We start from the raw sequence: 27,870 nt of genomic DNA on the forward strand, positions 1-27,870 counted from the left end.
GAATTCATTAAAGAGAATATAAAGACTACGTTATACCCTATGAGCAAGCTGAATGGTATGGTTTGAAGCCGGAAGAGGCTATTTTGAAGTATCAACTTTCTCAGAATTTTGACTTCAGACCTCTAAAAGAAGTTTTCGCTGACAAAGATGCAAATGGAGATTTGACAAGTGGAATAAATTATAATCAAATATTGATGAAAAACTATGATGCAAAGAAAGAGAATGCTAGTTTGGTTTAAAAATTTCGAAAGTTTTTCAGAGTTTAATTCCTTTAAATGCTTTCAGTTATTGCAAAAATGTGTGTAAATTCAAGTGATAAAATTATGCTGCATTGTAATCTGGCGAAAAATTGTACGTTAGGTTTTTTAGATTAAGTTATGCCTTTGCCGCCGGCACTTTTGGCCCGGCTGAAAAGACGTGAAATAGTTAACCAGCAAACCAAATATAAGTAAATTTTTTTCTTAATTTTTGTCGAAGGTTTTCCGTGCTTTCAAGTTAGTCTCAGAGTCTATCAGAAATGTGTGATCAAACTTAACTTGTCCTTTACTATCCAACTAATGCTCCTCAATTTTACTGAAACGTTACTTTAATTGTTTTAGTTCAGAAAATAACAAAAGATATTAGAAAAAATAATACCTCCACCACTTTTTCGATTCAAAAATAACACGAATTTCTTTGTAACTCTTAATATGCAAGTAGGGGAGTTCGATATCGACACATTACGGTTGATTCCACTACTAGTCCTTGATCTTGGTTACACACGTGCAGCGTAGTGTATTGTTACGAAGAACTTTTTCATAGCATATGTTGTTTAACCTTAATGTAGTGCTAGGTCTTGTTTAAAAAAAAAACAGGTAATATGAAAGTATCTGGGATTTGTTTTTTGTTAAAAATAGTACCAATAGACAAACCGACTGCTCTTTTATGTGCATCAATGTTTGGCTAGTCTTTTCTCATTTTATCCCACGTTCTACGGCCTCGAAATTTTCAGCAGGGTGATTTTTGACCTATTTTTTCCAAATTTTTTAATTTTCTCAATTATTAAATGCACAAATGTGAGATGAAGGCTTCAATCAAAAGAGCAAAAAGGTTCCATCAAAAGAGAAAATCATGGAGATCACCCCTTCTCAAACAGTTATTCCCTAACTTCGGTAGAAAAAAGGTATGGCTTCAAACAAGCCTATTTTGACATTTTGGTTAATTTTTGAAAAATTCTCAAAAACTACCTTGCCAAATCGAAAGTACGGGTTTCACCGAAAGAAAAAAATCAGTATGGTGAATCTTCCATAACCAAGCGGCTATGCCCTGCGTTTTGAAAAATATATGGCCGTAGAAAAAGTCCAATTTTTGAAGTTTTACCTGTTTTTTAAAATTTCATCACTATTCTCGAACTTTCTCTTCAAAAACTAACCTTCTGTTTCCGAGGTTGATAGCTCAATCAAACTCCGGGAAATTCCATTTTTTGAACTTTTACCCAAATTTGAGATAAAGAATTCAATTAAAGGATCCAGAAGATGTTGTCTCTTTTAAATCAGCAGCTCTTTTTGCCACTTAAGCAGAGGAATAACTAGGGTTTTGCGTAAAGTCTATTTTAAAGTTTTGACAATTACGCATTTCCGTATCATGAAAATGTATGATTAAAAATATTAAATTAGGTTTGTCCAGCATTAGTTGGGTCACTAGTTCACTTCCAAGTAACCATGGCGCAAATACGAGGACGTGAATGAATCTCCTAATTATCAGGCTGGAGATACAACTCCATAAAATTGAAATATTTTTTTTTGCTCAAATTTTTGCTGAATTACCATTTTGATATTCAACGTTTTTCTCAAGTTGTATTTTAATCTTCTCATTTTTCCTTATTTCTTTTTGTTTTAGTATTGCACTTTATTGCACTCTGTGTAATAATTATTTCCAGTAAGTGCTTATTTTTGCGTGTATGCTCTCAAACGTGTATGCGTGTGTAAATACGCAGACTTTTGCAACATTTTTCTTTGACAGTTGCCGTATGATTATTTTTGGACATTTTTGTATTGCAATTTGACGAGTGCGGTTAAAATACGTGGAAAATTACGACACAGGTTAATTTATTACACTACTGGGTTTGCAAACGTTAGCGTATTATTTGTTACGAACGGTCTTTTTTACAAAAGTTTACAGAGTGTCATTGAAAACACATGGTTTTGCATTAAGCTGATTTATTATGTGAATTAAAAACGGTTGCAAAAAAAAAGAAAAAAATGCTTGTAAAGCAAATTTGATAGCTTTGGGTATCCAGTTTGCGTTGTTTCCATTTTTTGAAGTTTTCAAAATTTGATGTTGTCTGATAGAGAAACCCTTAGCGTCTCATAAACGATCGGAACACGCATCAAAAAAATGTTTCCTGGATCAAACATGTTGCGTTTTTAGCGTCGCCCAGTGTACTGATATTTAGTTTCCAGAATAGGTTCAATGAATAAGAGTGTGAAGATTGGTTTTATGTTGTCTGATATTTTGGCCTGAATGTTCTGAATGCCGTTCAAAGTCTATGAAAAAGTTTTTGTTTGTCAAAAATTATTTGATAAAAATAAATAATTTGATTTCTTTTCCGGTTTGATTCATACCTCCCTCCGCTCCGCTATTTAAGGTATAAAGTGACATAATTGTGTCTGGTAAAGCATTGATAATAGCAAATTGCTGGTCTCATTTCAATTTAGAACGATACAGTGCTGATTTAAATTAACCAGTCAAAACGCGTTAAACTTGAAATTTAAAACGCATTTTTCTCAAATTGGGTTGAGTTTAGGTGAAAACTTATCACGACAAAACTTGCCTAAAATATAAGCAGAACTAATATGGTGTAATTTGTTTTGCAAAATTCGGGCCCAAAATTTTACCCCAAAAATGGGTCATTTTGGCTTTTCTTAGTTAATAAAAAATTACGCCAAAAATACCCGGTCGATCACAGACATAATTATATCAAAGGGAGCCTCTTACATAGCCCAACAAACTTTAAAAAGGGTATAATCTCCAAATTATTGTACAAGTTATTTTATTTTTGTTTTATAAACAAAAAAGGTCGTTTTTACTATATAAAACACCAACTTTTTATTTAAAAACAATTTTTAAACAACTTGCAAAATTTTTTTGGAGAGAATACCCTTCATAACACTTGTTGGGCTACGTAAGAGGCGCCATTTGATATAATTATGTCTGTGATCGACTGGGTATTTGTGGCGTAATTTTTGATTAACTAAGAAAAGCCAAAATGACCCATTTTTGGGGTAAAATTTTGGGCCCGAATTTTGCAAAACAAATTACACCATATTAATTCTGCTTAAATTTTAGGCAAGTTTTGTCTTCATAAGTTTTCACCTAAAATCAACTCAATTTGAGAAAAATGGGTTTTAATTTTCAAGTTTAACGCGTTTTATCCGGTTAATTTAAATCAGCACTGTATATTTTACCGATTAAGCTTAAATAGCATGAAATATATCGCGCGTTAGTTATCGCAATTTGGCAATTTTCAAACCCCCAGAATTTTCGGAAAATAATCACAGGTTGTTTTTTAGTTATGACTTCCGGGTGCCAGTATGATATTAAGTTTTACCTGTTTTTTAAAATTTCATCACTATTCTCGAACTTTTTCTTCAAAAACTAACCTGCTGTTTCCGAGGCTGATAGCTCAATCAAACTTACATTGTGCTTGAATTCTCCCTGCGTAATCTGTTGCAACATTTTTTTCTGTAGAAAAGACGATATGGACTCCAGGAAATTCCATTTTTTGAAATTTCACCCAAATTTGAGATAAATAATTCAATTAAAGGATCCAGAAGATGTTGTCTCATTTAAATCAGCAGCTATTTTTGCTACTTAAGCAAAGGAATAACTAGGGTTTTGCGTAAAGTCCATTTTAAAGTTTTGACAATTACGCATTTCCGTATCATGAAAATGTATGATTAAAAATATTAAATTAGGTTTGTCCAGCATTAGTTGGATCACTAGTTCACTTCCAAGTGACAGTGGCGCAAATACGAGGACGTGAATGAATCTCCTAATCATCAGTTTGGAGATACAACTCCATAAATTTGAAATAATTTTTTTTGCTCGAATTTTTGCTGCTTTATTGGTTACTAGTTTTAGTAAAAAATAAAACGGTCGTAATGCAGATGTGAGAACGTGATTTACCCAGTCTCAAAATTACCATTTTGATATTCAAAGTTTTTTTCAATTTGTATTATAATCTTCTCATTTTTCCTTATATCACTTTGTTTTAGTATTTCACCTTATTGCACTCAGTGTAATAATTATTTCCAGTAAGTGCTTTTTTTGCGTGTATGCTCTCAAACGTGTATGCGTGGGTAAATACGCAGACTTTTGCAACATTTTTACTTGACAGTTGCCGTATGATTTTTTTAAGATTTTTTTTGTATTGCAATTTGACGAGTGGGGTTAAAATACGTGGAAAATTACGACACAGTTTAATATATTACACTACTGGGCTTGCAAACGTTAGCGTATTATTTGTTACAAATGGTCATAGCCCAACAAAATTTAAAAAAGGGTATAATCTCCAAATTATTGTACAAGTTAATTTATTTTTGTTTGATAAACAAAAAAGGTCGTTTTTACTATATAAAACACCAACTTTTTATTTAAAAACAATTTTTAAACAACTTCCAAATTTCTTTTGGAGAGAATACCCTTCATAAAGTTTGTTGGTCTACATAAGAGGCGCCCTTTGATATAATTATGTCGTGATCGACTGGGTATTTTTGGTGTAATTTCTGATTAACTAAGAAAAGCCAAAATGACCCATTTTTGCGGTAAAATTTTGGGCACGAATTTTGCGAAACAAATTACACCATATTAATTCTGCTTAAATTTTAGGCAAGTTTTGTTTTCATAAGTTTTCATCTAAACTCAACTCAATTTGAAAAAAATGGGTTTTAAGTTTCAAGTTTAACGCGTTTTATCCGGTTAATTTAAATCAGCTCTGTATATTTTACCGATCATGCTTAAATAGCATGAAATATATTGCGCGTTAGTTATCTCAAATTGGCAATTTTCAAACCCCCAGAATTTTCGGAAAAGAATCACAGGTTGTTTTTAGTTATGATTTCCGGGTGCCAGTATGAGATTAAGAATGATGAGTCCTTAAAAACATGAGTCGTTAAAAAGTCGGAAATTGGTCTGGAGAAAAAACTAGCCCGAACTGTAATATTCCGTCACTTTCGAAAGGTGATACAATAAAAAACTGTCAAATGCTTGAAACCAAATAGTGTCTAGCATAGTGCTATCTATTGATTCTACCAGAAAAGTACTGCAAAAAGAAATAAACATAATCTAACAAGTTTCAAGATCTATTCAGTTTTTCTTGTGAAAATCTTTCGAAGTAGTATCTTTTCATTTAAATCAACGTAATATAAATACAATAAAATTTGCTTCACTGCGTTTCAAATTCATTTTAAACTCAATTAAAGCCCTAATTCAGACGGGAGAAGTTTTGAATTTTCAAACGAGATTATTATTCCATTAAGTTTAAGAATTTTTTGACAATTTGAAAGTTTTTTAAAAAGTTTTTGGCAAATTGAAAATTAGTTTGCAAATAACTTGCCAGCCGAGAGAGTAAACAAAGTTACTCAATTCATGTTGTTTTTCTTCTTGATTACTTCTGTTTAAGTGGCTGCTGAGGACAACGAAGAAGTTCTAGTTGAAGATTACTCGGCGGAAAAAGACGCCAGCGATGCGGAAGAAGACAATTCATCTTCAAGCAGCGATGACGACACGACTGATAATGCAGATAAAAGTAGCCTCAGCAATACCCACCTCAAATCAGCAGTACCGATCAAATCGGCACTGAAATCGTCTTCATCATTTAAGTCGAAGAAATCAGTAGGGGTCGTGACCAGACCGATTAGCCCCCCTCGAGGACCAGTTGAGGGGTGTCCGAATACTTCAAATCAGTACCACGAATGCTCTTTGTATTGTAAACAGAGGTATGGATTGAAAACAGGTGAAGAATTGACAATTGGGAAGCAAGTGAGAAAAAGTGTGGGCTTCTCGGGAGATACAAAGGAGCCGTCGGACAGTTCGTTTCCGAGGCCGGAAGATGAGGTCGAAGATAAAATTCCACTGCCTTCGTTTTGGATTAAAGTCATCGATCCTAAAAGGTCCGAATTGCTTATGTCTTGTGACCTTTTTCTTGCGTCTTGGGCTCTTTTCCCACCCTTGTAAAGTTCAAAAAATTATTCATACGGCAAGTCCCATGTAAGAAGTTTTGTAACAATTTGTTCACTTCTTCACATTGACACGTTCCATCACAGTTTAGAAAATGAAAAGTAATTTTGAATAAATAGACTTTTGTAATTTAAGTTTCTAAAAAAAAACATTTAAAGGGGGACTAGAGAAGACCTTTTATCTTGGAGCACAGGATAAAACCAAAATCATAAATTTTTAGAGACTAGAATCATCGAAACGAATTGTGCGAAAAATGTTATAACATAAAAAGAAATGGATTTTAGTTGAAGATGAAAGATACCGAAATTATCAATTGCGATAAAAATCAGATTAAAAAAGTAAACAATAAAAAAAGGTGGTTGGAAAAGTAGAAGTTTCAACTGACCGGCGGTTGTTAGCATTTTGTTTTTCAGAACTGAAAAATCCATTAAGATGAGCTTCTGAGTTTAACTTTTTTGTCAATCTTAATAAAATTTTAAAATGCTCGTAAGCAGGGGAGTTCCTAAATCGATAGAATTGTATTTAAAAGAAATATCATATGAACAGTCTCTGAGCATTTGAAAATCAGTTAACTTGGAGATTGAATGCAACATCTATAAATATATACACCATATTCTCTTATATCTTCAAGACATGCGTTTATTTCTGTGCGTTAAGCGAAATTCAAGGTGACTGGAAGATCTTCCGTCTTTGATATTCATGAAGTTTGCAGAACCGAGTTCCCATTCTCGTTGGTGCTCTATACATGCATGCTGCCCATGTCGTTTTTGCCTGCTGCTTTTTCACACTCGGCGATGTTGTTATTCCACGATTCTCTCAAGAAAGGCGAGGCTCTTTCTTTTAGATTTCCTGGCTGCCTTCAGGGGCACCACTGTTGATTCACTGCTTTCATCATTTTTCCCTTTGTTGTTCCATTCAATTACTAATTAAGAAATGTTAAAGAAAGAAAGAAAGAAAGAAAGAAAGAAAGAATTTATACAAATACATTTACAAAAAATAAAATAAAAATTAAACAAATTAAGAATGTTGATTACTTATTAATATATGTTCTGTTCTGGGTGAGTGTTTCAAGTTCTGTTTCATAACTGATTTTCCAGGTGTTAGCCACTTGCCTATTGGTCGTGGCAGATATCGTAGCTGTGCGAACTACTATCTGCCACTACTGTGCATTATGACTACGTTGAGGTTTCTGCGAATATCCGAACAGTTCGTTTTCTGAACTTCCTTGCTTTTGAGGCTTCGTCGAAGCCTGTCCAATGTGTTTGCTTTGGCATCTGGGAGTTGCGTTGGTTCTATTCCAAAAATTACTAGAAAAGGCCTTGTCTTGGGCAACCTCCATCTTTATTGCATGTTGATGGCAATGGTTGACTTTCAATATGAACTAATGTAGCTCACACTGTATTTGGCTGCTGTTGATAAACTGAATACTTGTTTTTCTTCTTTAAAAACAAGCTAAAGAACTGAAGACAAGATAATCTCCGGTCAGCCAGAGTCTTAACTCGAAGGTTAACTATTTAAGGATAGCTAAGCTATGGCTATCCTACAAGAGCTTACCTGGTAAATTGCAGCGCTTGTGCGGTTTGACCCCGTAATCATATGATTGCTGGGCACCATCACTACCGATGCGCCACAACGCCACGCTTGATGTTGTTATTTCAATTTCCAGCTCAAAGCTGCTCGTTTCTCTTCCTGCTGGACCTTAAGGCCGTATACCGATGCTATTACAAAGTGTCCTAATCGTAGCGATACAATTATGTTATATGCATCTATACTCTACATTTGCATTGCAACACTGAGTGGTGTGAACGGAGTAGTCGCCGTCCTGTATCCCGTTGTAGTAAGTTTCTTAAATTTTGGTCCATGATAGCACATACTTAAGTTTCGAAAATGCATGTGGCGCGATTTGGTTTTTGTCGCTTGACTCTGAATTATGATTTCATAATATAAATTTGAGTTAGACAACAACTGAACGAGTTCTTGGGGGAAAATGGTTTCGTCTTGCGTTTTTTAAAGATCTGTGGTAAACCTTTGGTTATTGCAGGTGAAGAGGACTCTTTTTCATCAATTCTCTCTTTGCTGAAGGACCTTTTTTTGTCGATTTTCTTGATGATGTTGCAACTGTTCACAATGAAGTAAGCCTTTTAACCGAAGTAGGTCTCATGAGCTAGGACTTCTTGATTAGGTAGATACTTTTCTCGGTGGGTAGTTCTGTTGTTGTTTGTCTCTAGCAATTTGCAGCTTCAGATCCTCGGTTTTAGCTCTAAGGTGACTTGTTGGGCCTGAAGTTAATTTCATTGCTCGGCAGGCACACTCAAAACTCCTACTGCAGTCACTTTCTGTGATTTCGGGGTGCGTAACTGGTTGAAGATCCCAGTCAGACCACTTACGAGGATGGTAATCTGTCATGTAAGCAATAAGCTACAATTAAATAAGCATACAATGGGTAGTCGCTGTTTCAAAACAATTTTCGATGTCATCTTTTTTTGCTGCCTTGTCTTTCGGTAGAATTATTATTTTGTCACGCCATTTAATATCATTATAAATGCCACAAAAAACATGAAGCGTTTCTTGGTTGCTCGACATGTTTCAATAAATGCAGGCTGCATATATGTTTATCAGTCCCATTTTATGAACTGAAATAGTTGAAGCTTCGATTTCACAGAGCTTTTCTATTAAAAGAGACTGGTGATATACGCTAAGGTGAAAATTTTGATTACCAGTGTTTTCTGCGGATTTTTCTTTGAGCGTTTCAAACATTGCTTGCAAGTTTTCGAACAACTTACGAGCAACTTCAAATCGCAATCAAAAACTTTGCTTGCTTTTTTCTCGAGTTATTGTAAATCTGTTCATAACTCGATGTATCGGTAACACTCGGAGCTATAGTTTGTAGTAACTTTCGATAAGTATGACTTAGTAGATCTCGTGTCTGATTCTGCAAATCAAACAATTTGTCATGCATGGTTTTTATTTCGCTTCAGTTTTTTAATTTTCAATTTGAATATTTCTTCTCTTTTTGTCTCTTGTTTCAACCTCTTTTTGGCTTTTTTTTTAATTTCCGCCAATTGCTCAAGTTTTAGCTTTGAGTTCTGACGGTTTTTTCTCTCATGGCTGAAGCTTTGCTTGATATGATTTCCCATGCATTTTGCTTAAACCGTTATGCCTCGTATTTTACAAAACTGTGCAGATAAAACTCTGCTATGAACATGTTAATGGTTCTTTTATTTCTGAAACGACCGTTAAATTGCCTCTCCGAATATGTGAGACAAGCATTTTTTGCACAAACACTCAGTGGCTGCAGCGTCATCTTGTTTTTCAGAGCAACGACAGAGTTTGATGTTCGGGAAAGTTATTTTCCAGATGATACAAATAGATCCAGTCTCTAAAGTGTCTTTAAATATCCTGGTTTCTTTAAAAAAAATCAGCTAAGTTGGTTTTTTTTCCCATTTGGTCTAAATTGTGGCATGCCACATAAAATTGTATTTGTTATTTTCAGTCTGAAAAGTTTTTTGTGTTATTTTTTCAAACTTAGCCCAAAACTTGTTCTACATCTTTTCGCTGTTTAGCTAGAAGTTTTTTTTGCGACACAATCTTGTGAAGTCGAGGACCACTTGACTTCAAAATTCGAAGTGTAGTATCAATTTGTCAGTAACCTAACGTCATGCGCTTTACCAAGTAGAGGTTTGTTCATTCGTCGCATGAAGCCGCTGGTGTGATCATGCTATTGTGTCCTTTTTAGAGTTTGATCTCGTTTCTCGCGATATTGTCTTTGCTTAAAAGACAATCTGTCCTTCCTTGTCTCTGGCTATTTTCAGCTTCACGTCCTCCATATTAGCTATGAAGCTGTCATGTCGTTCTTGATGTTGATTTCATTGCTCGGGAGGCGCACTCAAAACTCCTACTGCAATCGTTTTCTGTGATTTGAGGATGCGCGACTGGTTGAAGATCCCAGTCAGATCATTTACGAGGATGGTAATCTGTCGTATAAGCAATAAGCTACAAATAATGAGCATACATTGGGTATTCGCATGGTTCAAAACAATTTTCGATCTCATCTTTTTTGCTACCTTGTCTTTCGGTAGAACTATTAGTTAACCACGCCATTTGGGATCAACATAATTGAACCTTGGATTTCACAGGGCTTCCTTTTCTATCTATCAGACTGGTGATATACACTTACGTAAAAAAAAATTGATTACCAAAGTTTTTTGAACCTGCAGATATTTCCATGAGCGTTTCAAATTTGCCTGCAAGTTTTCGAACAATTTACGAGCATCTTCAAATCGCAATCAAAAACTTTGATTTTTCTTTTCGAGTTTATTGTAAATCTCTTCATAACTCGATATATCGGTAGCACTCGGAGCTATAGTTTGTAGTAATCTTCGATTAGAATGACTAAGCAGTTCTCGTGTCATTTTCTGCACAACCAAATCTTTGTCTTGCATGGTTTTTGTTTCACTTGAGTTTTAATCTTTCAATTTGAGTATTTCCTCTTTTTTGTCTCTTGTTTCAATCTTGGTGGCTTTTTTGTTATTTCTGCCAATAGCCTAATTTTTAACTTTGGGTTTTGACGGTTTTTCCTCTCTTGGCTGAAGCTTTGCTTGCTATGGTTTCCCATGCTTTTTGATTAAACCGCTAGGCCTCATATTTGACAAAACTCTGTGCAGATAAAACTCTGCTATGAACATGTTAATGGTTCTTTTCTTTCTGAAACGACCATTCAATTGCCTCTCCGAGTTTGCCAGACAAGGCATCTTCCGCACAAATACTTAGTGGCCGCGGCGTCATCTTGTGGTTCAGCTCTGGCAACGACAGAGTTTGATGTTCGGTAAAGAAAGTTACTTCACAAATGACACAAACAGATGCAGTCCCGAAAGTATCTTGAAATTTTAAAGTTCCTTACTCGGCAAGCGCACTCAGAACTTAGAATGTAGTATTTTTCTGTGATTTGAGCATACGGAACTGATTGAAGATCCCAGTCAGACAACTTACGAGGACGGTAATCTATGGTTTAAGCAAGCAGCCACAAAGAATGAGCATACACTGGGTAGTCACTTGGTTCAAAACAATTTTCGATATGATATTTTATTCGCTGTCGTTTCTTTCGGTTGAATAATTATTTTGTCACGCCTTTATATATAGATAAAACACATGGAGAATTTTTTTGTTGCTTGAGAGTTTTTAACATATGCAGGCTTGTCCAAATGTTGATCAACCTCATTTTATCAACTGAAAGAGCTTCGATTTCATATATTGCTGCTTCTACTCTTTTAATTGAGAGTGGTGATATACGATTAAGTAACAAAATTTTGGCTACCAAATTTTTCTGAATCTGCGTGTGTTTCAATGAGTGTTTTAAACTTTGCGCCAAGTTTTTGAAAAAAAATTGCTTGCTTTTATTTTAAATCGTATACCGAGTTATTGTTTATCGGTACATAACTCGGTATATCGGTAGCTGCCGGAGCTATAGTTTGTTCCAATCTTCGATTAAATTGACTAAGCAGTTCTCGTGTCATTTTCTGCAAATTCAACAATTTGTCATACATGCTTTTTAGTTCACTCGATTTTCTATCTTACAATTGGAATGTTTCGACTTTTTTCATCTCTTGTTTCCATCTTTGTAGCTTTTTTTACTTTATTCCGCCAATAGCTCAAGTTTAAGTTTTGAGTTCTGGAGGTTTTTCTTCTCATGGCTGAAGCTGGTGCTTGCTATGATTTCCCATGCTTTTAGATTAAATCGGTATGTCTCGTTTTTTTACAAAACTCAGTGCAGATAAAACTGTGCTATGAACTTGTTAGTGGTTCGTTTCTTTCTGAAACGACCATTCAATTGCCTCTCCGAGTTTGCCAGACAAGTCATCTTTCGCACAAATACTTAGTGGCCATGGCGTCATCTTGTGGTTCAGCTCTGGCAACGACAGAATTTGATATTCGGTAAAGTTACTTCACATATGACACTGAAATGACCATTGAAATGCCTCTCCGAGTTTTTGAGACAAGGCATTTTCCGCACAAACACACAATGGCTGCAGATTCATCTTGTTTTTCAGAGCAGCTCTAGCAACGACATAGTTTGATGTTTGGGAAAGTTACTTCTCAAGTGACACAAATAGATCCAGTCTCTAAAGTAGTTAAAATAACCTGGCGTCAAGATGGTTGCTGATAATTTGGTGCAGCTAAAACTGAGTAAGTTGATGGTTATTTTTTTTCCATATCGACCAATAGATAGCCTTTTCGAGTGTGATATGAGGCAGTTTCCGCTTAAGCACTCTACAGCTGTAGCTTCATCTTGCTTTACTGAGCAGCTTTGGCAACGACAGAGTTTGATTTCGGGAAAGTTATTTGTCAAGTGATCCAGTCTTCCCTAAGTTACTTCTCATTTAGATCCAGTCTCTAAAGTAGTTTAAAATAACCTAGTGTTAATGTGGGTGCATAAGCATGCTGATCTTTTCTTTTCATACCGAACATTAAATTGCCTCTCCGAGTATGTGAGAGAAGGCTTTTTTCGCACAAACTTTCAGTGGCGGCAGCGACATCTTGTTTTTCATGATGTTTGGGAAAGTTACTTCTCAAGTGACACAAATAGATCCAGTCTCATAAGTAGCCTAAAATAACCCAGAGTTAAGATGGGTGCAGATAAACTGGTGCAAATGAACTGTGAGTAAGTATGTTGATGGTTCGATGTGAGACAAGGCAGTTATCGCGCAAACACTCACTGGGTGCATATTCATCTTGTTCTTCAGAGCAACTCTGGGAATTACAGCGCTTCATTTTCAGTAAAGATAGTTCACAAATGACACAAACAGATTCAGTCTCTGAAGTACTTTAAAATATCACAATTTGATTCAAAAAAAGTCAGCTGAATTGTTTTTTTTTCGATTTGAAAAAATTACTAAATTGTGGCACGCCGTATAAAATATAGGTTAAATTGTCTTTGTTATTTTCAGTCTCAAATGTTTCCTATGTTGTTTTCTCAAATTTTACTGAGTTGTAGTTGCCCAAAATTTTTTCTTTATCTTCTACGTTTTTTTGCGACACGAGCACATGAGTTCAATGACAACCTGGTTTTAAAATTCAAAGTTTTGTCTGTACTCTAACTTCATGCGCTTGCCAGTTAGAGGTTTGTTCGTCGCGTTACGCAACTTTTGTGATCTGGCTATTGTGTACTTTTTTTAAGTTTGATCTCGTTTCCCGATTTTGTCCTTACTTAAAACACAATCTGTGTTTCCTTGTCTCTGGTTATTTTCAGCTTCAGATCCTCTGTAATATCAATGAAGCTTACATGTTGTTGATGTTCATTTCCTTGCTCGGCAGGCGCACTCAGAAATCCTAATGCAACCGTTTTCTGTAATTTGGGGATACGGAACTGGATCAAGATCCCAGTCAGACCACTTACGAGGATGATAATCTGTCGTATAAGCAGTCAGCTACAAATAATAAGCATACACTGGGTAATCTAATGGTTCAAAACAATTTTCGATGTCATCTTTTTTTGCTGCCATGTCTTTCGGTAGAATTATTATTTTGTCAAGCCATTTGCCATCAACATAGATGCCACATAGATAAAACACATAAAGAATTTCTTTGTTGGTTGAGAATTTTCAACATATGCAGGCTTGCCCAAATGTTGATCAATATCATTTTATCAATTGAATTGGTTGATGCTTCGGCTTCGTACATTGTTTTTTTTTCGACTCTATTAATTGAGACTAGTGATATAAGTTAAAGTAATAAACATCTAATTACCAGGGTTTTCTGAACCTGTGGATGTTTCATGAGTGGTTAAAACTTAGCCGGCAAGTTTTGGAAAAAGTAGCTTTCTTTTATTTTAAATTTTATGCCGAGTTATTGTAAATCGGTTCATAACTCGGTATATTGGTATATTTCGGAGCTCTAGTTCGTTTCAATCTTTGATTATTTTGACTGGGCAGTTCTCTCGTTATTTTTTCCAAATCCAACTTTTTTTTCATACATGGTTTTTAGTTCAATCGATTTTCTAGCTTACCATTTAAATGTTTCGTCTTTTTTATCTCTTTTTTCAATCTTTGTGGCTTTTCTTTCTTCATCTCCGTCAAAAACTCAAAATAAAGCTTTGAGTTCTGAAGGTTTTTCCTCTCAGAGCTGAAGCTCGTGTTTGCTATGATTTCCCGTGCATTAAGTCTAAATCGGTATGTCTCGTTTTCTACAACACTCAGTGCAGATAAAACTGTGCTGTGAACATGGTAATTGTACTTTTTTTCTGAAACAACCATTGAATTGTCTCTCTGAGTTTTTGAGATAAGGCTTTTTCCGCACAAACACACAATGAATGCAGATTCGTCTTGTTTTGCAGAGCAACTCTGGCAATTACTGCGTATCATGTTCGGTAAAGTTACTTCATAAATTACACAAACAGATCCAGTCTCTAAAGTATCTTAAAGTATTCTGGTTTGGTTAAAAAAAATCAACTGAAATGTGTTTTTTTTTCGATGTTGAAAATGTAATAAACTGTGGCACCTCATATAAAATATAGGTTAAATTGTCTTTGTTATTTTCAGTCTCAAATGTTTTCTATTTTATTTTTTCAAAATTTACTGAGTTGTACTTGCCAAAATTTTTTTCTTTATCTCCTCCGTTTTTTTTGCGACAAAAGCACGTGAGGTCGATGTTAACTTGGTTCTGAGTTTGGAAGTTAAGTCTAAAGTTTGTCAGTATCCCAACTTCATGTGCTTTAAAAAGTAAAGGTTTGTTCGTTCGTCGCGTTACGCCGCTTGTGTGATCTGGCTATTGTGTCTTTTTTAGAGTTTGATCTCGTTTCTCGCGATATTGTTTTTGCTCAAAATACAATCTGTCTTTCCTTGTCTCTGGCTATTTTCAGCTTCAGGTCCGCGGTATCAGCTATGAAGCTGAATGATGTTCTTGATGATAATTTCATTGCTCGGCAGGCGCACTCAGAATTCCTAATGCATTCGTTTTCTGTGATTAAAGGATATGGAACTGGTTGAAGATCCCAATCAGACCACTTAAGAGGATGGTAATCTGTCGTATAAGCAATCAGCTACAAAAATAAGCATACACTGGGTAATCAAATGGTTCAAAACAATTTTCGATGTCATCTTTTTTGCTGCCTTGTCTTTCGGTTGAATTATTCTTTTGTCACGCCATTTAATATCATTAAAAATGCCACAAAAAACATGAAGCGTTTCTTGGTTGCTCGACATGTGTCATTAAATGCAAGCTGCATATATGCTTATCAGTCTCATTTTACGAACTGAATTAGTTGAAGCTTCCGTTTTGCTGAGCTTTCTACTTTATTAAAAGAGAGTGGTGATATACGCTTAGGTGAAAGAATTACCAGTGTTTTTTGCGGATATTTCCATGAGCGTTTCAAACATTGCTTGCAAGTTTTCGAACAATTTACGAGCATCTTCAAATCGCAATCAAAAACGTTGCTTGCTTTATTTTTCGAGTTATTGTAATTCTGTTCATAACTCAATATATCGGTAGCACTCGGAGCTATAGTTTATAATAACTTTCGATTAGTACGACTAAGTTGATCTCGTGTCTTTTTCTGCAAATCAAACATCTTGTCATGCATGGTTTTTATTTCGCTCGGTTTTTAAATTTTCAATTTGAATATTATTTTTTTGATTCTTGTTTCAAGCTTAGGGGCTGTTTTTTTTATTTCCGCCAATTGATCGAGTCTTAGCTTTGAGTTCTGACGGTTTTTCCTCTCATGGCTGAAGCTTTGCTTGCTATGATTTCCCATGCATTTTGCTTAAACCGTTTTGCCTCGTGTTTTTCAAAACTGCAGATAAAACTCTGCTATGAACATGTTAATGGTTCTTTTGTTTCTGAAACTTCCATTCAATGGCCTCTCCGAAAATGTTAGACAAGGCTTTTTTCACAAACACTCAGTAGCTGCAGCCTGATCTTGTTCTTCAGAGCAGCTCTGGTAACGACAGAGTTTGATGTTTGAGAAAGTTACTTCTCAAGTTGCACAAATAGATCCAGTCTTTAAGGTAGCTTAAAACAACCCGGTGTTAAGATGGGTGCAAATAAACTCGTGCAAATGAGCTGTGCGGAAATTTGCTGATGATTCTTCTCTTTCCATATCAACCAATGAATTGCCTTTCCAAGTATGTAAGATCAGGCAGTTTTGGCACAAACTTTCATTTGCTGCAACTTCATCTTGTTTCTCAGAGCAACTTTGGCAGTGACCGAGTTTGATGTTCGGAAAAGTTACTTCCCAAATGATACAAACAGATCCGTTCTGTAAAGTGTCTTCAGTTATTCTGGTTTCTTTGAAAAAATTCAGCTGAATTGTGTTTTTTTTTCCGATATGGACTAAATTGTGGCATGCCACAAAAAATATCGGTTAAATTGTATTTGTTATCTTGTATCTCAAAAGTTTTTTGTGTTATTTTTTAAATTTAGTCCAAAACTTGTTCTACTTATTTTCACGGTTTTGCTTGAAGTTTTTTTTGCGACACAAGCACGTGAAGTCGAGGACCACTTGACTTCAAAATTCGAAGTGTAGTCTTAAGTTGTCAGTACCCTAACGTCATGCGCTTTACCAAGTAGAGGTTTGTTCATTCGTCGCATGAAGTCGCTGGTGTGGTCTGGCTATTGTGTCCTTTTTAGAATTTGATTTCGTTTCTCGCCATATTGTCTGTTCTTAAAAGACAATCTGTCCTTCCTTGTCTCTGGCTATTTTCAGCTGCATATCCTCCATATTAGCTGTGAAGCTGTCATGTCGTTCTTGATTTTGATTTCATTGCTAGGCAGGCGCACTCAGAACTCCTACTGCAGTCGTTTTTTGTGATTTGAGGATGCGGGACTGGTGGAAGATCCCAGTCAGACCATTTACAAGGATGGTAATCTGTCGTATAAGCAATAAGCTACAATTGGATATTCGCATGGTTCAAAACAATTATCGATGTCATCTTTTTTTTTCTGCCTTGTCTTTCGGTAGAACTATTAACTTGCCACGCCATTTGGGATCAACATAAATCCCACAGAAAAACTTGAGGGATTTGGTTTTTGCTATTTTTCAACAAATGCAGCTTGCCCATGTGTTCATCAGGCCCACTTTTTGAACTGAAATGAATTAGTTGAAGCTTCGGTTTGACAGATATTTCTACTCTATTGAAAGAGACTTTTAGACTTTTGGTTGTATTCGCTTAGGTGGAAAATTTGGATAACCAGTGTTTTCCGAACCTGCGAATGCTTCAGTGAGTGTTTCAAACTTTGCTTGCAAGTTTTCGAAACACTAACGAGCAGCTTCAAATCACAATCAAAAACTTTACTTGATTTTTTTTTCGAGTTATTGTAAATCTGTTCATAACTCGATGTATCGGTAACACTCGGAGCTATAGTTTGTAATAACCTTCGATTAATTTGACTAAGTAGTTCACGTGTCATTTTCTGCAAATCCAACAATTTGTCATGCATGATTTTTATTTCGCTAATTTTTCTTTTTGATTTTTTTTTCTTTTATGTCTTTTGTTTCAATCTTAGTGGCTTTTATTTTTTTGATTTCCGCCAATTGCTCAAGTTGGCCAATTAGCTTTGAGTTCCGACGCTTTTTCCTCTCATGGCTGAAGCTCGTGCTTGCTATAATTTCCCATGCTTTTCGCTTCACTCGGTGTGTCTCGTATTTTACAATACTCTGTGCAGATAAAACTCTGCTATGATTATGTTAATGGTTCTTCTGTTTCTGAAACGACCATTCAATTGCCTCTCCGACTATGTGAGACAAGGCACTTTTCGCACAAATTTTCAGTGGCTACAGCGTCATATTGTTTTTCAGAGCAGCTCCGGTAACGACAGAGTTTGATGTTTGGGAAAGTTACTTCAGAAGTTACACAAATAGATCCAGTCTCTAAAGTAGCTTAAAACAACCCGGTGTTAAGATGGGTGCAAATAAACTCGTGCAAATGAGCTGTGCGGAAATTTGCTGATGATTCTTCTCTTTCCATATCAACCAATGAATTGCCTTTCCAAGTATGTGAGATCAGGCAGTTTTGGCACAAACTTTCATTTGCTGCAACTTCATCTTGTTTCTCAGAGCAACTTTGGCAGTGACCGAGTTTGATGTTCGGAAAAGTTACTTCCCAAATGATACCAACAGTTCCGGTTTCTAAAGTGTCTTCAAATATCCTGGTTTCTTTCAAAAAATTCAGCTGAATTGTGTTTTTTTTTCCAATTTGGTCTAAATTGTGGCATGCCACATAAAATATCGGTTAAATTTTATTTGTTATTTTCAGTCTCGAAATTTCTTTGTGTTATTTTCTCAAATTTAGCTCAAAACTTGTTCTACTTATTTTCACGGTTTTGCTTGAAGTTTTTTTTGCGACACAAGCACGTGAAGTCGAGGACCACTTGACTTCAAAATTCGAAGTGTAGTCTTAAGTCTTCAGTACCCTTACGTCATGCGCTTTTCCAAGTAGAGGTTTGTTCATTCGTCGCATGAAGCCGCTGGTGTGATCTGGCTATTGCGTATTTTTTAGAATTTGATTTCGTTTCTCGCCATATTGTCTGTTCTTAAAAGACAATCTGTCCTTCCTTGTCTCTGGCTATTTTCAGCTTCAAATCCTCCATATTAGCTATGAAGCTGTCATGTTGTTCTTGATGTTGATTTAATTGCTCGGCAGGCGCACTCAGAATTCCTACTGCAGTCGTTTTCTGTGATTTGAGGATGCGGGACTGGTTGAAGATCCCAGTCAGATCATTTACGAGGATGGTAATCTGTCGTATAAGCAATAAGCTACAAATAATGAGCATACATTGGGTATTCGCATGGTTCAAAACAATTTTCGATGTCATCTTTTTTGCTGCCTTGTCTTTCGGTAGAACTATTACCTATTACCGCTTGCCCATATGTTCATCAGGCTCATTTTATGAACTGAAATGAATTAGTTGAAGCTTCGGTTTGACAGAGATTTCTAATCTAACGAAAGAGAATTTTAGACTTTTGGTTGTATTCGCTTAGGTGGAAAATTTGGATTACCAGTGTTTTCCGAACCTAAAATGTTTCAATGAGTGTTTCAAACTTTGCTTGCAAGTTTTCGAACCACTAACGAGCAGCTTCAAATCGCAATCAAAAACTTTACTTGATTTCTTTTTCGAGTTATTGTAAATCTGTTCATAACTCGATGTATCGGTAACACTCGGAGCTATAGTTTGTAATAATCTTCGATTAATATGACTAAGTAGTTCACGTGTCATTTTCTGCAAATCCAACAATTTGTCATGCATGGTTTTTGTTTCGCTAATTTTTCTATTTGATTTTTTTTTCTTTTATGTCTTTCGTTTCAATCTTAGTGGCTTTTATTTTTTTATTTCCGCCAATTGCTCAAGTTTTAGCTTTGAGTTCCGACGCTTTTTCTTCTCATGGCTGAAGCTCGTGCTTGCTATGATTTCCCATGCTTTTCGCTTGACTCGGTGTGTCTCGTATTTTAAAATACTCTGTGCAGATAAAACTCTGCTATGAACATGTTAATGGTTCTTCTGTTTCTGAAACGACCATTCAGTTGCCTCTCCGACTATGTGAGACAAGGCACTTTTCGCACAAACTTTCAGTGGCTGCAGCGTCATATTGTTTTTCAGAGCAGCTCTGGCAACGACAGAGTTTGATGTTTGGGAAAGTTACTTCTCAAGTGACACAATTAGATCCAGTCTCTAAAGTAGCTTAAAACAACCCGGTGTTAAGATAAGTGTAGTTAAACTGGTGCAAATAAAATGTGCGTACGTATGCTGATGGTTCTTTTCTTTCCTTATCAACCATTTAATTGCCTTTCCAACTAAGTGAGATCAGGCAGTTTTGGCACAAACTTTCATTTGCTGCAGCTTCATCTTGTTTCTCAGAGCAACTTTGGGAATGACAGAGTTTGATGTTCGGGAAAGTTATTTCCCAAATGATACAAACAGATCCAGTCTCTAAAATTCTTTAAATATCCTGGTTTTTTTTAAAAAAATTCAGCTGAATTGTTTTTTTTTCCGATATGGTTTAAATTGTGGCATGCCTCATAAAATTGTATTTGTTATTTTCAGTCTGAAAAGTTTTTTGTGCTATTTTCCCAAACTTAGCCCAAAACTTGTTCTACATCTTTTCGCCGTTTTGCTAGAAGTTTTTTTTGCGACACAATCTTGTGAAGTCGAGGACCACTTGACTTCAAAATTCGAAGTGTAGTATCAATTTGTCAGTACCCTAACGTCATGCGCTTTACCAAGTAGAGGTTTGCTCATTCGTCGCATGAAGTCGCTGGTGTGGTCTGGCTATTGTGTCCTTTTTAGAATTTGATTTCGTTTCTCGCCATATTGTCTTTGCTTAAAAGACAATCTGTCCTTCCTTGTCTCTGGCTATTTTCAGCTTCACATCCTCCATATTAGCTATGAAGCTGACATGTCGTTCTTGGTGTTGATTTCATTGCTCGGCAGGTGCACTCAGAACTTCTACTGCAGTCGTTTTCTGTGATTTGAGGATGCGGGACTGGTTGAAGATCCCAGTCAGATCGCTTACGAGGATGGTACTCTGTCGTATAAGCATTAAGCTACAAATAATGAGCATACATTGGGTATTCGCATGGTTCAATCTTTTTCGCTGCCTTGTCCTTCGGTAGAACTATTAGTTAACCACGCCATTTGGGATCAACATAAATACCACCAAAAACTTGAGGGATTGGGTTCTTGACGTTTTCCAACAAATGCAGGTTGCCCATATGCTCATCACCCTCATTTTATCAACTAACTTAGTTGAAGCTTTGATTTCACAGAGCTTTTTACTCTATTAAAAGAGACTGGTTATGTGCGCTTTCGTAAAAAAGTTTGATGACCTAAGTTTTCCGAACCTGTGGATGTTTCGATGAGCGTTTCAATTTTTGCCTGCAAGTTTTCGAATAATTTACAAATCGCGATCAAATACTTTGCTTCCTTTTGTTTTCGAGCTATTGTAAGTCGGTTGAAAATTCCTAGTAGTTATCTTCGATTAGATTGGCGAAACGGTTCCCGTGTCATTTTCTGCACATCCAACAATTAGTCATACTTGATTTTCGGTTACCTAGTTTTTTTACCTATGTTTTCGTTCATTTTTTTCAGACGCTTTTTCTTGTCTTCTGCTTCCTGGTTTTTGTGATAAACATCCACTTATGCCTCATGTTTCCACTTAGTGGCTTTAATTATATCTCCGCTAATAGCACGGTAGTTTTAGCTTTGACTTGTGAGTGTTTTCATCCTGTTTACCGCGTGGTCTGGAAACAACCTGATTATTGTTTTTTAGATATGATTTTCAGTCCGTTTCCTCAATCTGTTCAACAATATCATGCGCAACTGTAATTGTTGACATCTTTTCCCGCTTTTTTAAATGTGTTTTTTTTTTCTGGTGGCATTTTTTTATCCATTGGCTGAAGTTGTGTTTGTGGTAATTTAAGAGGCATTAGCAAAAAATCGTTAATTTGCAACTTTCTGAGCAGATTAACCTGTGCTTAGAACATGTAAATAGTTGTTCTACCTTCCATAGTAATGGCCGATAGGGTTGAACGCGGGCTTCACAGTAATGGCCTGGTCGTGGATCTTCGTCTGTTTACAGTAGAATACAATGTTAATAAATCCGCATATTACATATGTTGATCTTGTGAACTATTTCCCCCCTATTGCAATAGGGGGGATAGTTCACAAGGTACAAAATTTGTATACGCTTAACTGTTCAATTTTTTCTTTATAGGGAGGGGGATAGATTCGTTACAAGGTACCATAGGGGGGAAATAGTTAACAAGATCCCAATATGTTCATTATGTACTGTGTATTCTCGCTCGTTTGTTACGGAACACAATGAAGAAAAAGGGAAATATACTAAACACCATATCTTTGATATGTTCTAGTCATACTTTCTATACCTGTCCATTCAATTATCTAGCATTTTTGAATGCATAATAAATTTGATGAATTTACCAATTAGTTTCCACTAAAATTAAAAGAAGTTTTAGTTAACTTGTTGCATCGTGTCTTAATGCAGCGGCATGAAGCTAGAAAAGAGCTTAGAAATGAACAGTAAAAAAACTAGAATATCTTCAGGGAAGAATCCCAGCACTGCAGCTAATTATTGATCTCATTATAAATCATACGAAAACTGTCGGAACAACGATTTGACTCCTAATGAATCTTGTTCTGTTTAGTGGCTATTCGTACTATTGGAACAGAGAGAGTGATCTGGTCACGTGGTTACACCCTCTGGATGAAGATGCAGTCATCACTCTGGCAGCATCCAAATTAGCCGAAGCAGTAGCTGCGAAGAAGTTAGCCGAAACTAATGTAAGGAAAAATATTAATCTTGTATCCACATTGAGTCGGGGTGCGCAACCGTTTTTTAGATATAAATACAAATTTGAGCAAAAACAGCCGGTTGCTGTGACATTTTTGTGTTGACATTTTGTGTCGTTTTTTTGAGGGGGAGGGAGCTAGCGTCCACCTCCCCCAACTTTCAAATCAGTTTCAACCTTAGACCAAACCACATTAATGGGTTACATTTTGTTCAAGCTTAAATTCACTTTTTCAGGGTTTGACCTTTGATTTTTAAGTTCAATTCATTTCTTTTGTTAAAAGCAAGGCAAACTCCACTATCGGACATCAAATATGTAAAGGTCACGGAAATTGTGGTCGACCTCTAGTTTAGAAAGTGAATATTGATTTTCAGATTTCCCAGCGAAATAAAAAATTTATTTATTGTTCCAGTTTTTCTGAAGTTCGCTGTGTTTTGCCTCATTTTAGCCGACTTTGTTTCTAAAGTATGTGAATAGTTCAAATGCTCAAATGAGTGAATGTTCATTGTTGTCTAGTTTTTGACGATTGTGTGCATTTGTCACTTAGGAATATGAACAATAATTTTTCTCGCAATTGGTGCGAAATTTCTTTTCAACTCTATATCAAAATTTGAACTTCTACCTAGTTTTGTTTTGTAATTCAAGACCTCAGTTTTTACCATTTTTTCTGACTTGTGTTTGCGAAATGCATATCGGCTTCTGTGATAACAATAATAGATTTGCAAAAATGTGGACTGACAAATTTTATAAGCCATTTGTCGGCTTGAACAAATTTGTGCCTGAAAAATTCACGTCTGAAGACAAATTTATTGGAAACAGCAAATTTGTTCTTTGTATTTGTTCTATCCGTCCAATTTTTGTGCAGTTCTCCGTTCCAGTTTTTAAGAGATTTGAACGTAGTAAAGACTCTTATATAGCTCTTGATGGTTTTTTTCAGCAAAAGTCTTAAAATTTGATTTTTCGCGGTTTGGTTTTTTTAAATTTTAATGCCATTCCTCTATTTACTCAAGCGAAGCTTGTGTTATAGTATGAAGTACCTTTTTTAAACCTAAGTCGCAAATATTGTTGGGACAAAAGTGTTCATTTTGAACGTGTTCATTTTGATAATTAACCAGCTATTAAGTACAACCAATGCTAAGGATGTTAACACAGACTGTTATATTACAAATAGCACATTAGCTTAAAGGTATCCTGGATCTGTAGCGTAGAGGTAGGGAAGGAGACATGCAACAAAGTTAGAGAGTTCGAACCTGGGCAGGGTCGGATGTTGTTACTAAACTTTTTCGTATACAGGCTAAAACGCGTCCGCTCGATAAATTGAGGCATGTTAGTTGGTAAATTTTTTTTTCGAGTTAACTGATACTGCTAATGCGTCATAATTGACTAGCTTAACTTAGCAATTATGTAGACTCATAATCGGCAAGCGTCACTTTAGAATTGTTGTTGACTCAAATTTTTACTTATTCAGTTTTTCCCAGTAGCGTTATCGGTCATATTTTGCTTGTGTATGCGAAGTGCAATTTCGCGTCTGTGAAAAACGGCGGCAAACTCCATTATTGAACAGCAAAAATGTAAGGGTCACAAAAATCGTGATCGACTTCTGGTTTCGAAATTAATTATCCAGTGGAATAAACATTTTACCTATTGATCCAGTATCTCAAATTGGGTTAATTTTATCAGAAAGTGTCACGAATTAAATGTTCTGGACATTCAATGAGCTTCAAGGCCATTTATTGATTTCTTTAAAGTTCAATTATGAAGTTTTCTAAAAATCAGTCACTTGTTTTTCTATTTCCTTGTGTTCATGTCTTTGATCTGACTGTCAGTTGGCTATGTTTTATATCTATTAAGCATTAGTAATAAAATAATGGTTCTATCGATCCAATATATTTGCAGTTCTCCCTTTCAATTGGTTTTGTTTTTAGAAGCAAATCACCCTGCAGATAAAATCAACCACTGCCTCGAATGCAACAGAAGCTAATAAAGATGAAAGCGAAGATGAAGATGGGGATGAGGACGAGGAGCCGAGGTGATCACACTGTGACAGGATTCTCAACAACGAAGGACTCTGTCCCTCCTGTAATAAAGTAAGGCTGGTAGTGAACAAATTGATCGAATTTTAGGCTGTGCTATTTCACCCGAAAACGCATGACCAAACCGCCATCCTCCAACAAAATAGATGAAGTGCGTGAACCATTAACGTTACAAGTTTGTTTATTGAGCCCAAATGAATTTGAAAGACTATGCATGCCATATTTCCGTAGAATAAGGCATTTTTTACCTGTTTTTTTTTTTTGAAAAAAAAAATCACTGGAACAATAATGAAACCAAAAAACCCTGATTTTGGTTTGTTCTTAGCCGAACCAGACTAAGAAGATGAAGGGGCTCCGTCCCCCGAAGAGACCCAAAGTGGATGCGAACGAGGAACTGGACCCCATGGACCCAGCTGCATATGACGAATCAGTGCCCAGGTGAAGAATACATGAAACAGTTCATGTGGTTTATCTCTTAGTCTTGTCAATCAATTTCGCATTCTTAAGAAAATTTTTCCTGATGTTTTTGCCGGTGTGTTTTTGCCTAATATAGTTTTTTTGCTGACAAATTCAAGCATAATGGTTAATCAGTTGAAAGTTTGACAAATTTTTAGTTTTTTTTTGCACGTGCTCAATACATAATAATTTGATCCGTTACTTCTGAAAAACGGGCGATAACTTCATCGATCGATTCGCCGCACTTTTTCCCTTTTTTATCAGTCCATATTTGTCTGTTTAAAGCGCAAAGAAGAGCATAGTTAAAAAACATACTGTAAAAAATTACCATTTCGTGTTTATTTTTTTAGGAAAAAGTCGTAAAAGTGATCCAAGATCAAATTTATACTTAAGTGATTTCTTGGACTAACGTTTTCTTTTTAAGTTCAATTCACATGCGTTCGTTCATTAAAAAAAATAAAATTAAGCTGGTGATCTGCAAATAGTTAGTTTTTGAAGGCTCTTTAACATTCGCCCCCACTCCCCCCACCCCATATGACTTTCAATTCCGAAAAACTGTCTCAACATTGTCATAATGCGATGAAACTTTGCATGGTAAACCAAATAGCTCTTTTGAAAAGATTTGTTCTTAATATTTTACATCGTAACATCACGCATATAGTCATTATAAAACGGAAAACAACAATGAAATTGTAAAATTTGAAATGTTGATGGATATATGTTCTGTCTTTGAAACTCGCAGGTTGAAAAATTAGCTTTTCTCCAATTGTCTGTCGGCTTTTTTTTTCTCTTAAAAGTAGTCGTCTGTTTTTGTATTTTTTGTTCATTCACCGACTGTTCTATGGATTTTTCTTGATGCTGATTCAGAGCCGATGATCGAAGTTCAGACTCTCATGCACGTCGCAATGATTTTTTTTTTCGTTTTTTTTCAGGAAAATTCTTTGGAAATTTATTCAGGCTCAGATATACTTTTTGCGGTTTGACTTTTGATTTATTTCTAAGTTCAGATCATTTCCTGTGTTAAAAGGAAGTCAAAATCCACTATCGAACAACAAAAGTTTAAAGGTCACGAAAAACGTGATTGACTTCAAGAGAAATTTTATTTTCAGATTTTCCAGCAAAATAAAAAATTAAACCTATTGATCGAGTTTTCTCATGTTGGGTTAATTTTATCGAAAAAGTGCCAATCATATTTTGTTCTAGAAATTCCAAGAATTTCTAGGGAATCTTTTTTTGAAATTCGAAAGTAAAGATTATTTTAAAAATAAGTCAGTATGTTCTTTCTTTTTTCCTTTCAATATTAATCTGTTGAAGGGGTACTTGGTCCACTGGACTGATCCAGCAGGGAGCCAAAGCGGCAGACAGTACAGCAGCCGGGCCCCTCTTCCAACAGAGACCCTACCCTAGTCCAGGCGATGTTCTGAGGGCCAACAGAGAACAACCCAATAGCGATTAGCTGCAAACTGCGTCTTGTCTTCTATATAGGAGCAGAAATGGAGTCACAGTTAAAGATCGACGAGAAATGATTTTGTGTTGATGGATGTTAGTCGAAAAAAAACTAACAGAGCTTTAGCTTCGCGCATACAAGCAAAACTTATATCAAATTCTTGTTGTTTTCACAAATGTCACCTCGAGGCAGAGAGATTGAAAAGTTGAGATATTGGTTCAAAACTGTATCGTATCTTTAGATAGTCTTGTTTTATTGTTTGTTTTTAAAAGAAATGAATAAAAAATGTTTTGGCCTGTTGATTCGCCAGAGATCTCAAAAAAAACGTTGTCATGTAAAAAAGGCAAATGACACGTTTGAGGAAAAGTATGCAATGGTTAAACTAGTAACAGATCTCATCCCCACTCAATGCTGTAGAGGAGTGGGGTCATATGAGCTGTCATCAAAAGGATCCGATTTGACGTATTAATTACACAAGCATAGCTTGTGTTATAGTATGAACTTTTTTTCCAACCTTAAGTCGCAAAATAATGTTGCGATGCAATTGCTCCGACAAAATGTGTTAATTTTGACTGTTCATTTTGATCCAGCTGTTAAGTACAGCCAATGCTAGGGATTTTAACAGAGACTATTATATTAAAAATAGCACTTTAACTTCAAGATATCATGGATCTGTAGCGTAGAGGTAGGGAAGGAGACCAGCAACAAAAAAAAAGTTCGAACCTTGGAAGGATCGGATGTTTTCAAAACAAGATTTTCGTATACTAGTTAAAATGCGTCCGCTCTAAAAATTGAGGAATGTTATTGGTACGTTTCTTTTTTTTCCAAATTAATGGTACTGGTAATGCTTGCGTCACTTAGCAATTATATAGACTCATAACTGGTGGAATCCCTCATGCGCGAAGGACAGAATGCGCGAAAATACAAATCAGCCAATCAGATTTCAGCAATATAAAATTTGGAAAGAAAGTAAACATTTCCAGGAACTGGAGTAATGATATTGGCCGAATATAAAAACGGCAGAAATATGCTACATTTTCAAATTGTCACTGACCGCCGCCGAATAAGAACAAGTTTTATATTTCAAGGGTTTCGTTATGAAAGAAGCAAAATACTGCTTCCTTTAATTCATTTTAATTGAATGGCAATTGCTTCTTTTTAAAAATTGACATTCGGCTAATTTTGTTTTCGGTACTTCGCTCATGGGTTTTTCGCGCATTCGGTCCTTCGCGAATGAGTATAGCCCCCCTCATAATTGGCGTGCGTCACTTAAGAGATTTTGTTGACTCAAAGTTTTACTTATTCAGTTTGGTGGAATCCCTCATACGCGAAGGACCGAATGCGCGAAAATAAAAATCAGCCAATCAGATTTCAGTAATCTAAAACTTGCAATGAAAGTAAACATTTCCAGGGACTAGAA

At 35.8% G+C, this 27,870-nt stretch overlaps 1 protein-coding gene across 1 annotated transcript; it reads left to right on the top strand.

Annotated features, from left to right (window-relative positions):
- The first annotated feature begins 372 nt into the window (after positions 1–372).
- On the top strand, positions 373–26,739 carry LOC134853445 (polyglutamine-binding protein 1-like). The gene is made up of 7 exons (XM_063869444.1): positions 373–417; positions 5,663–6,152; positions 22,371–22,506; positions 24,440–24,543; positions 24,638–24,722; positions 24,873–24,985; positions 26,318–26,739. Exons 1-7 carry the CDS (start codon positions 378–380, stop codon positions 26,457–26,459), a joined length of 1,110 nt encoding a protein of 369 aa, XP_063725514.1. The 5' UTR covers positions 373–377; the 3' UTR covers positions 26,460–26,739.
- The last annotated feature ends 1,131 nt before the right edge of the window (positions 26,740–27,870 follow it).

This window comes from Symsagittifera roscoffensis, chromosome 8, assembly GCF_963678635.1.
Source record: "Symsagittifera roscoffensis chromosome 8, txSymRosc1.1, whole genome shotgun sequence".
Lineage (NCBI taxonomy): Eukaryota > Metazoa > Xenacoelomorpha > Acoela > Convolutidae > Symsagittifera > Symsagittifera roscoffensis.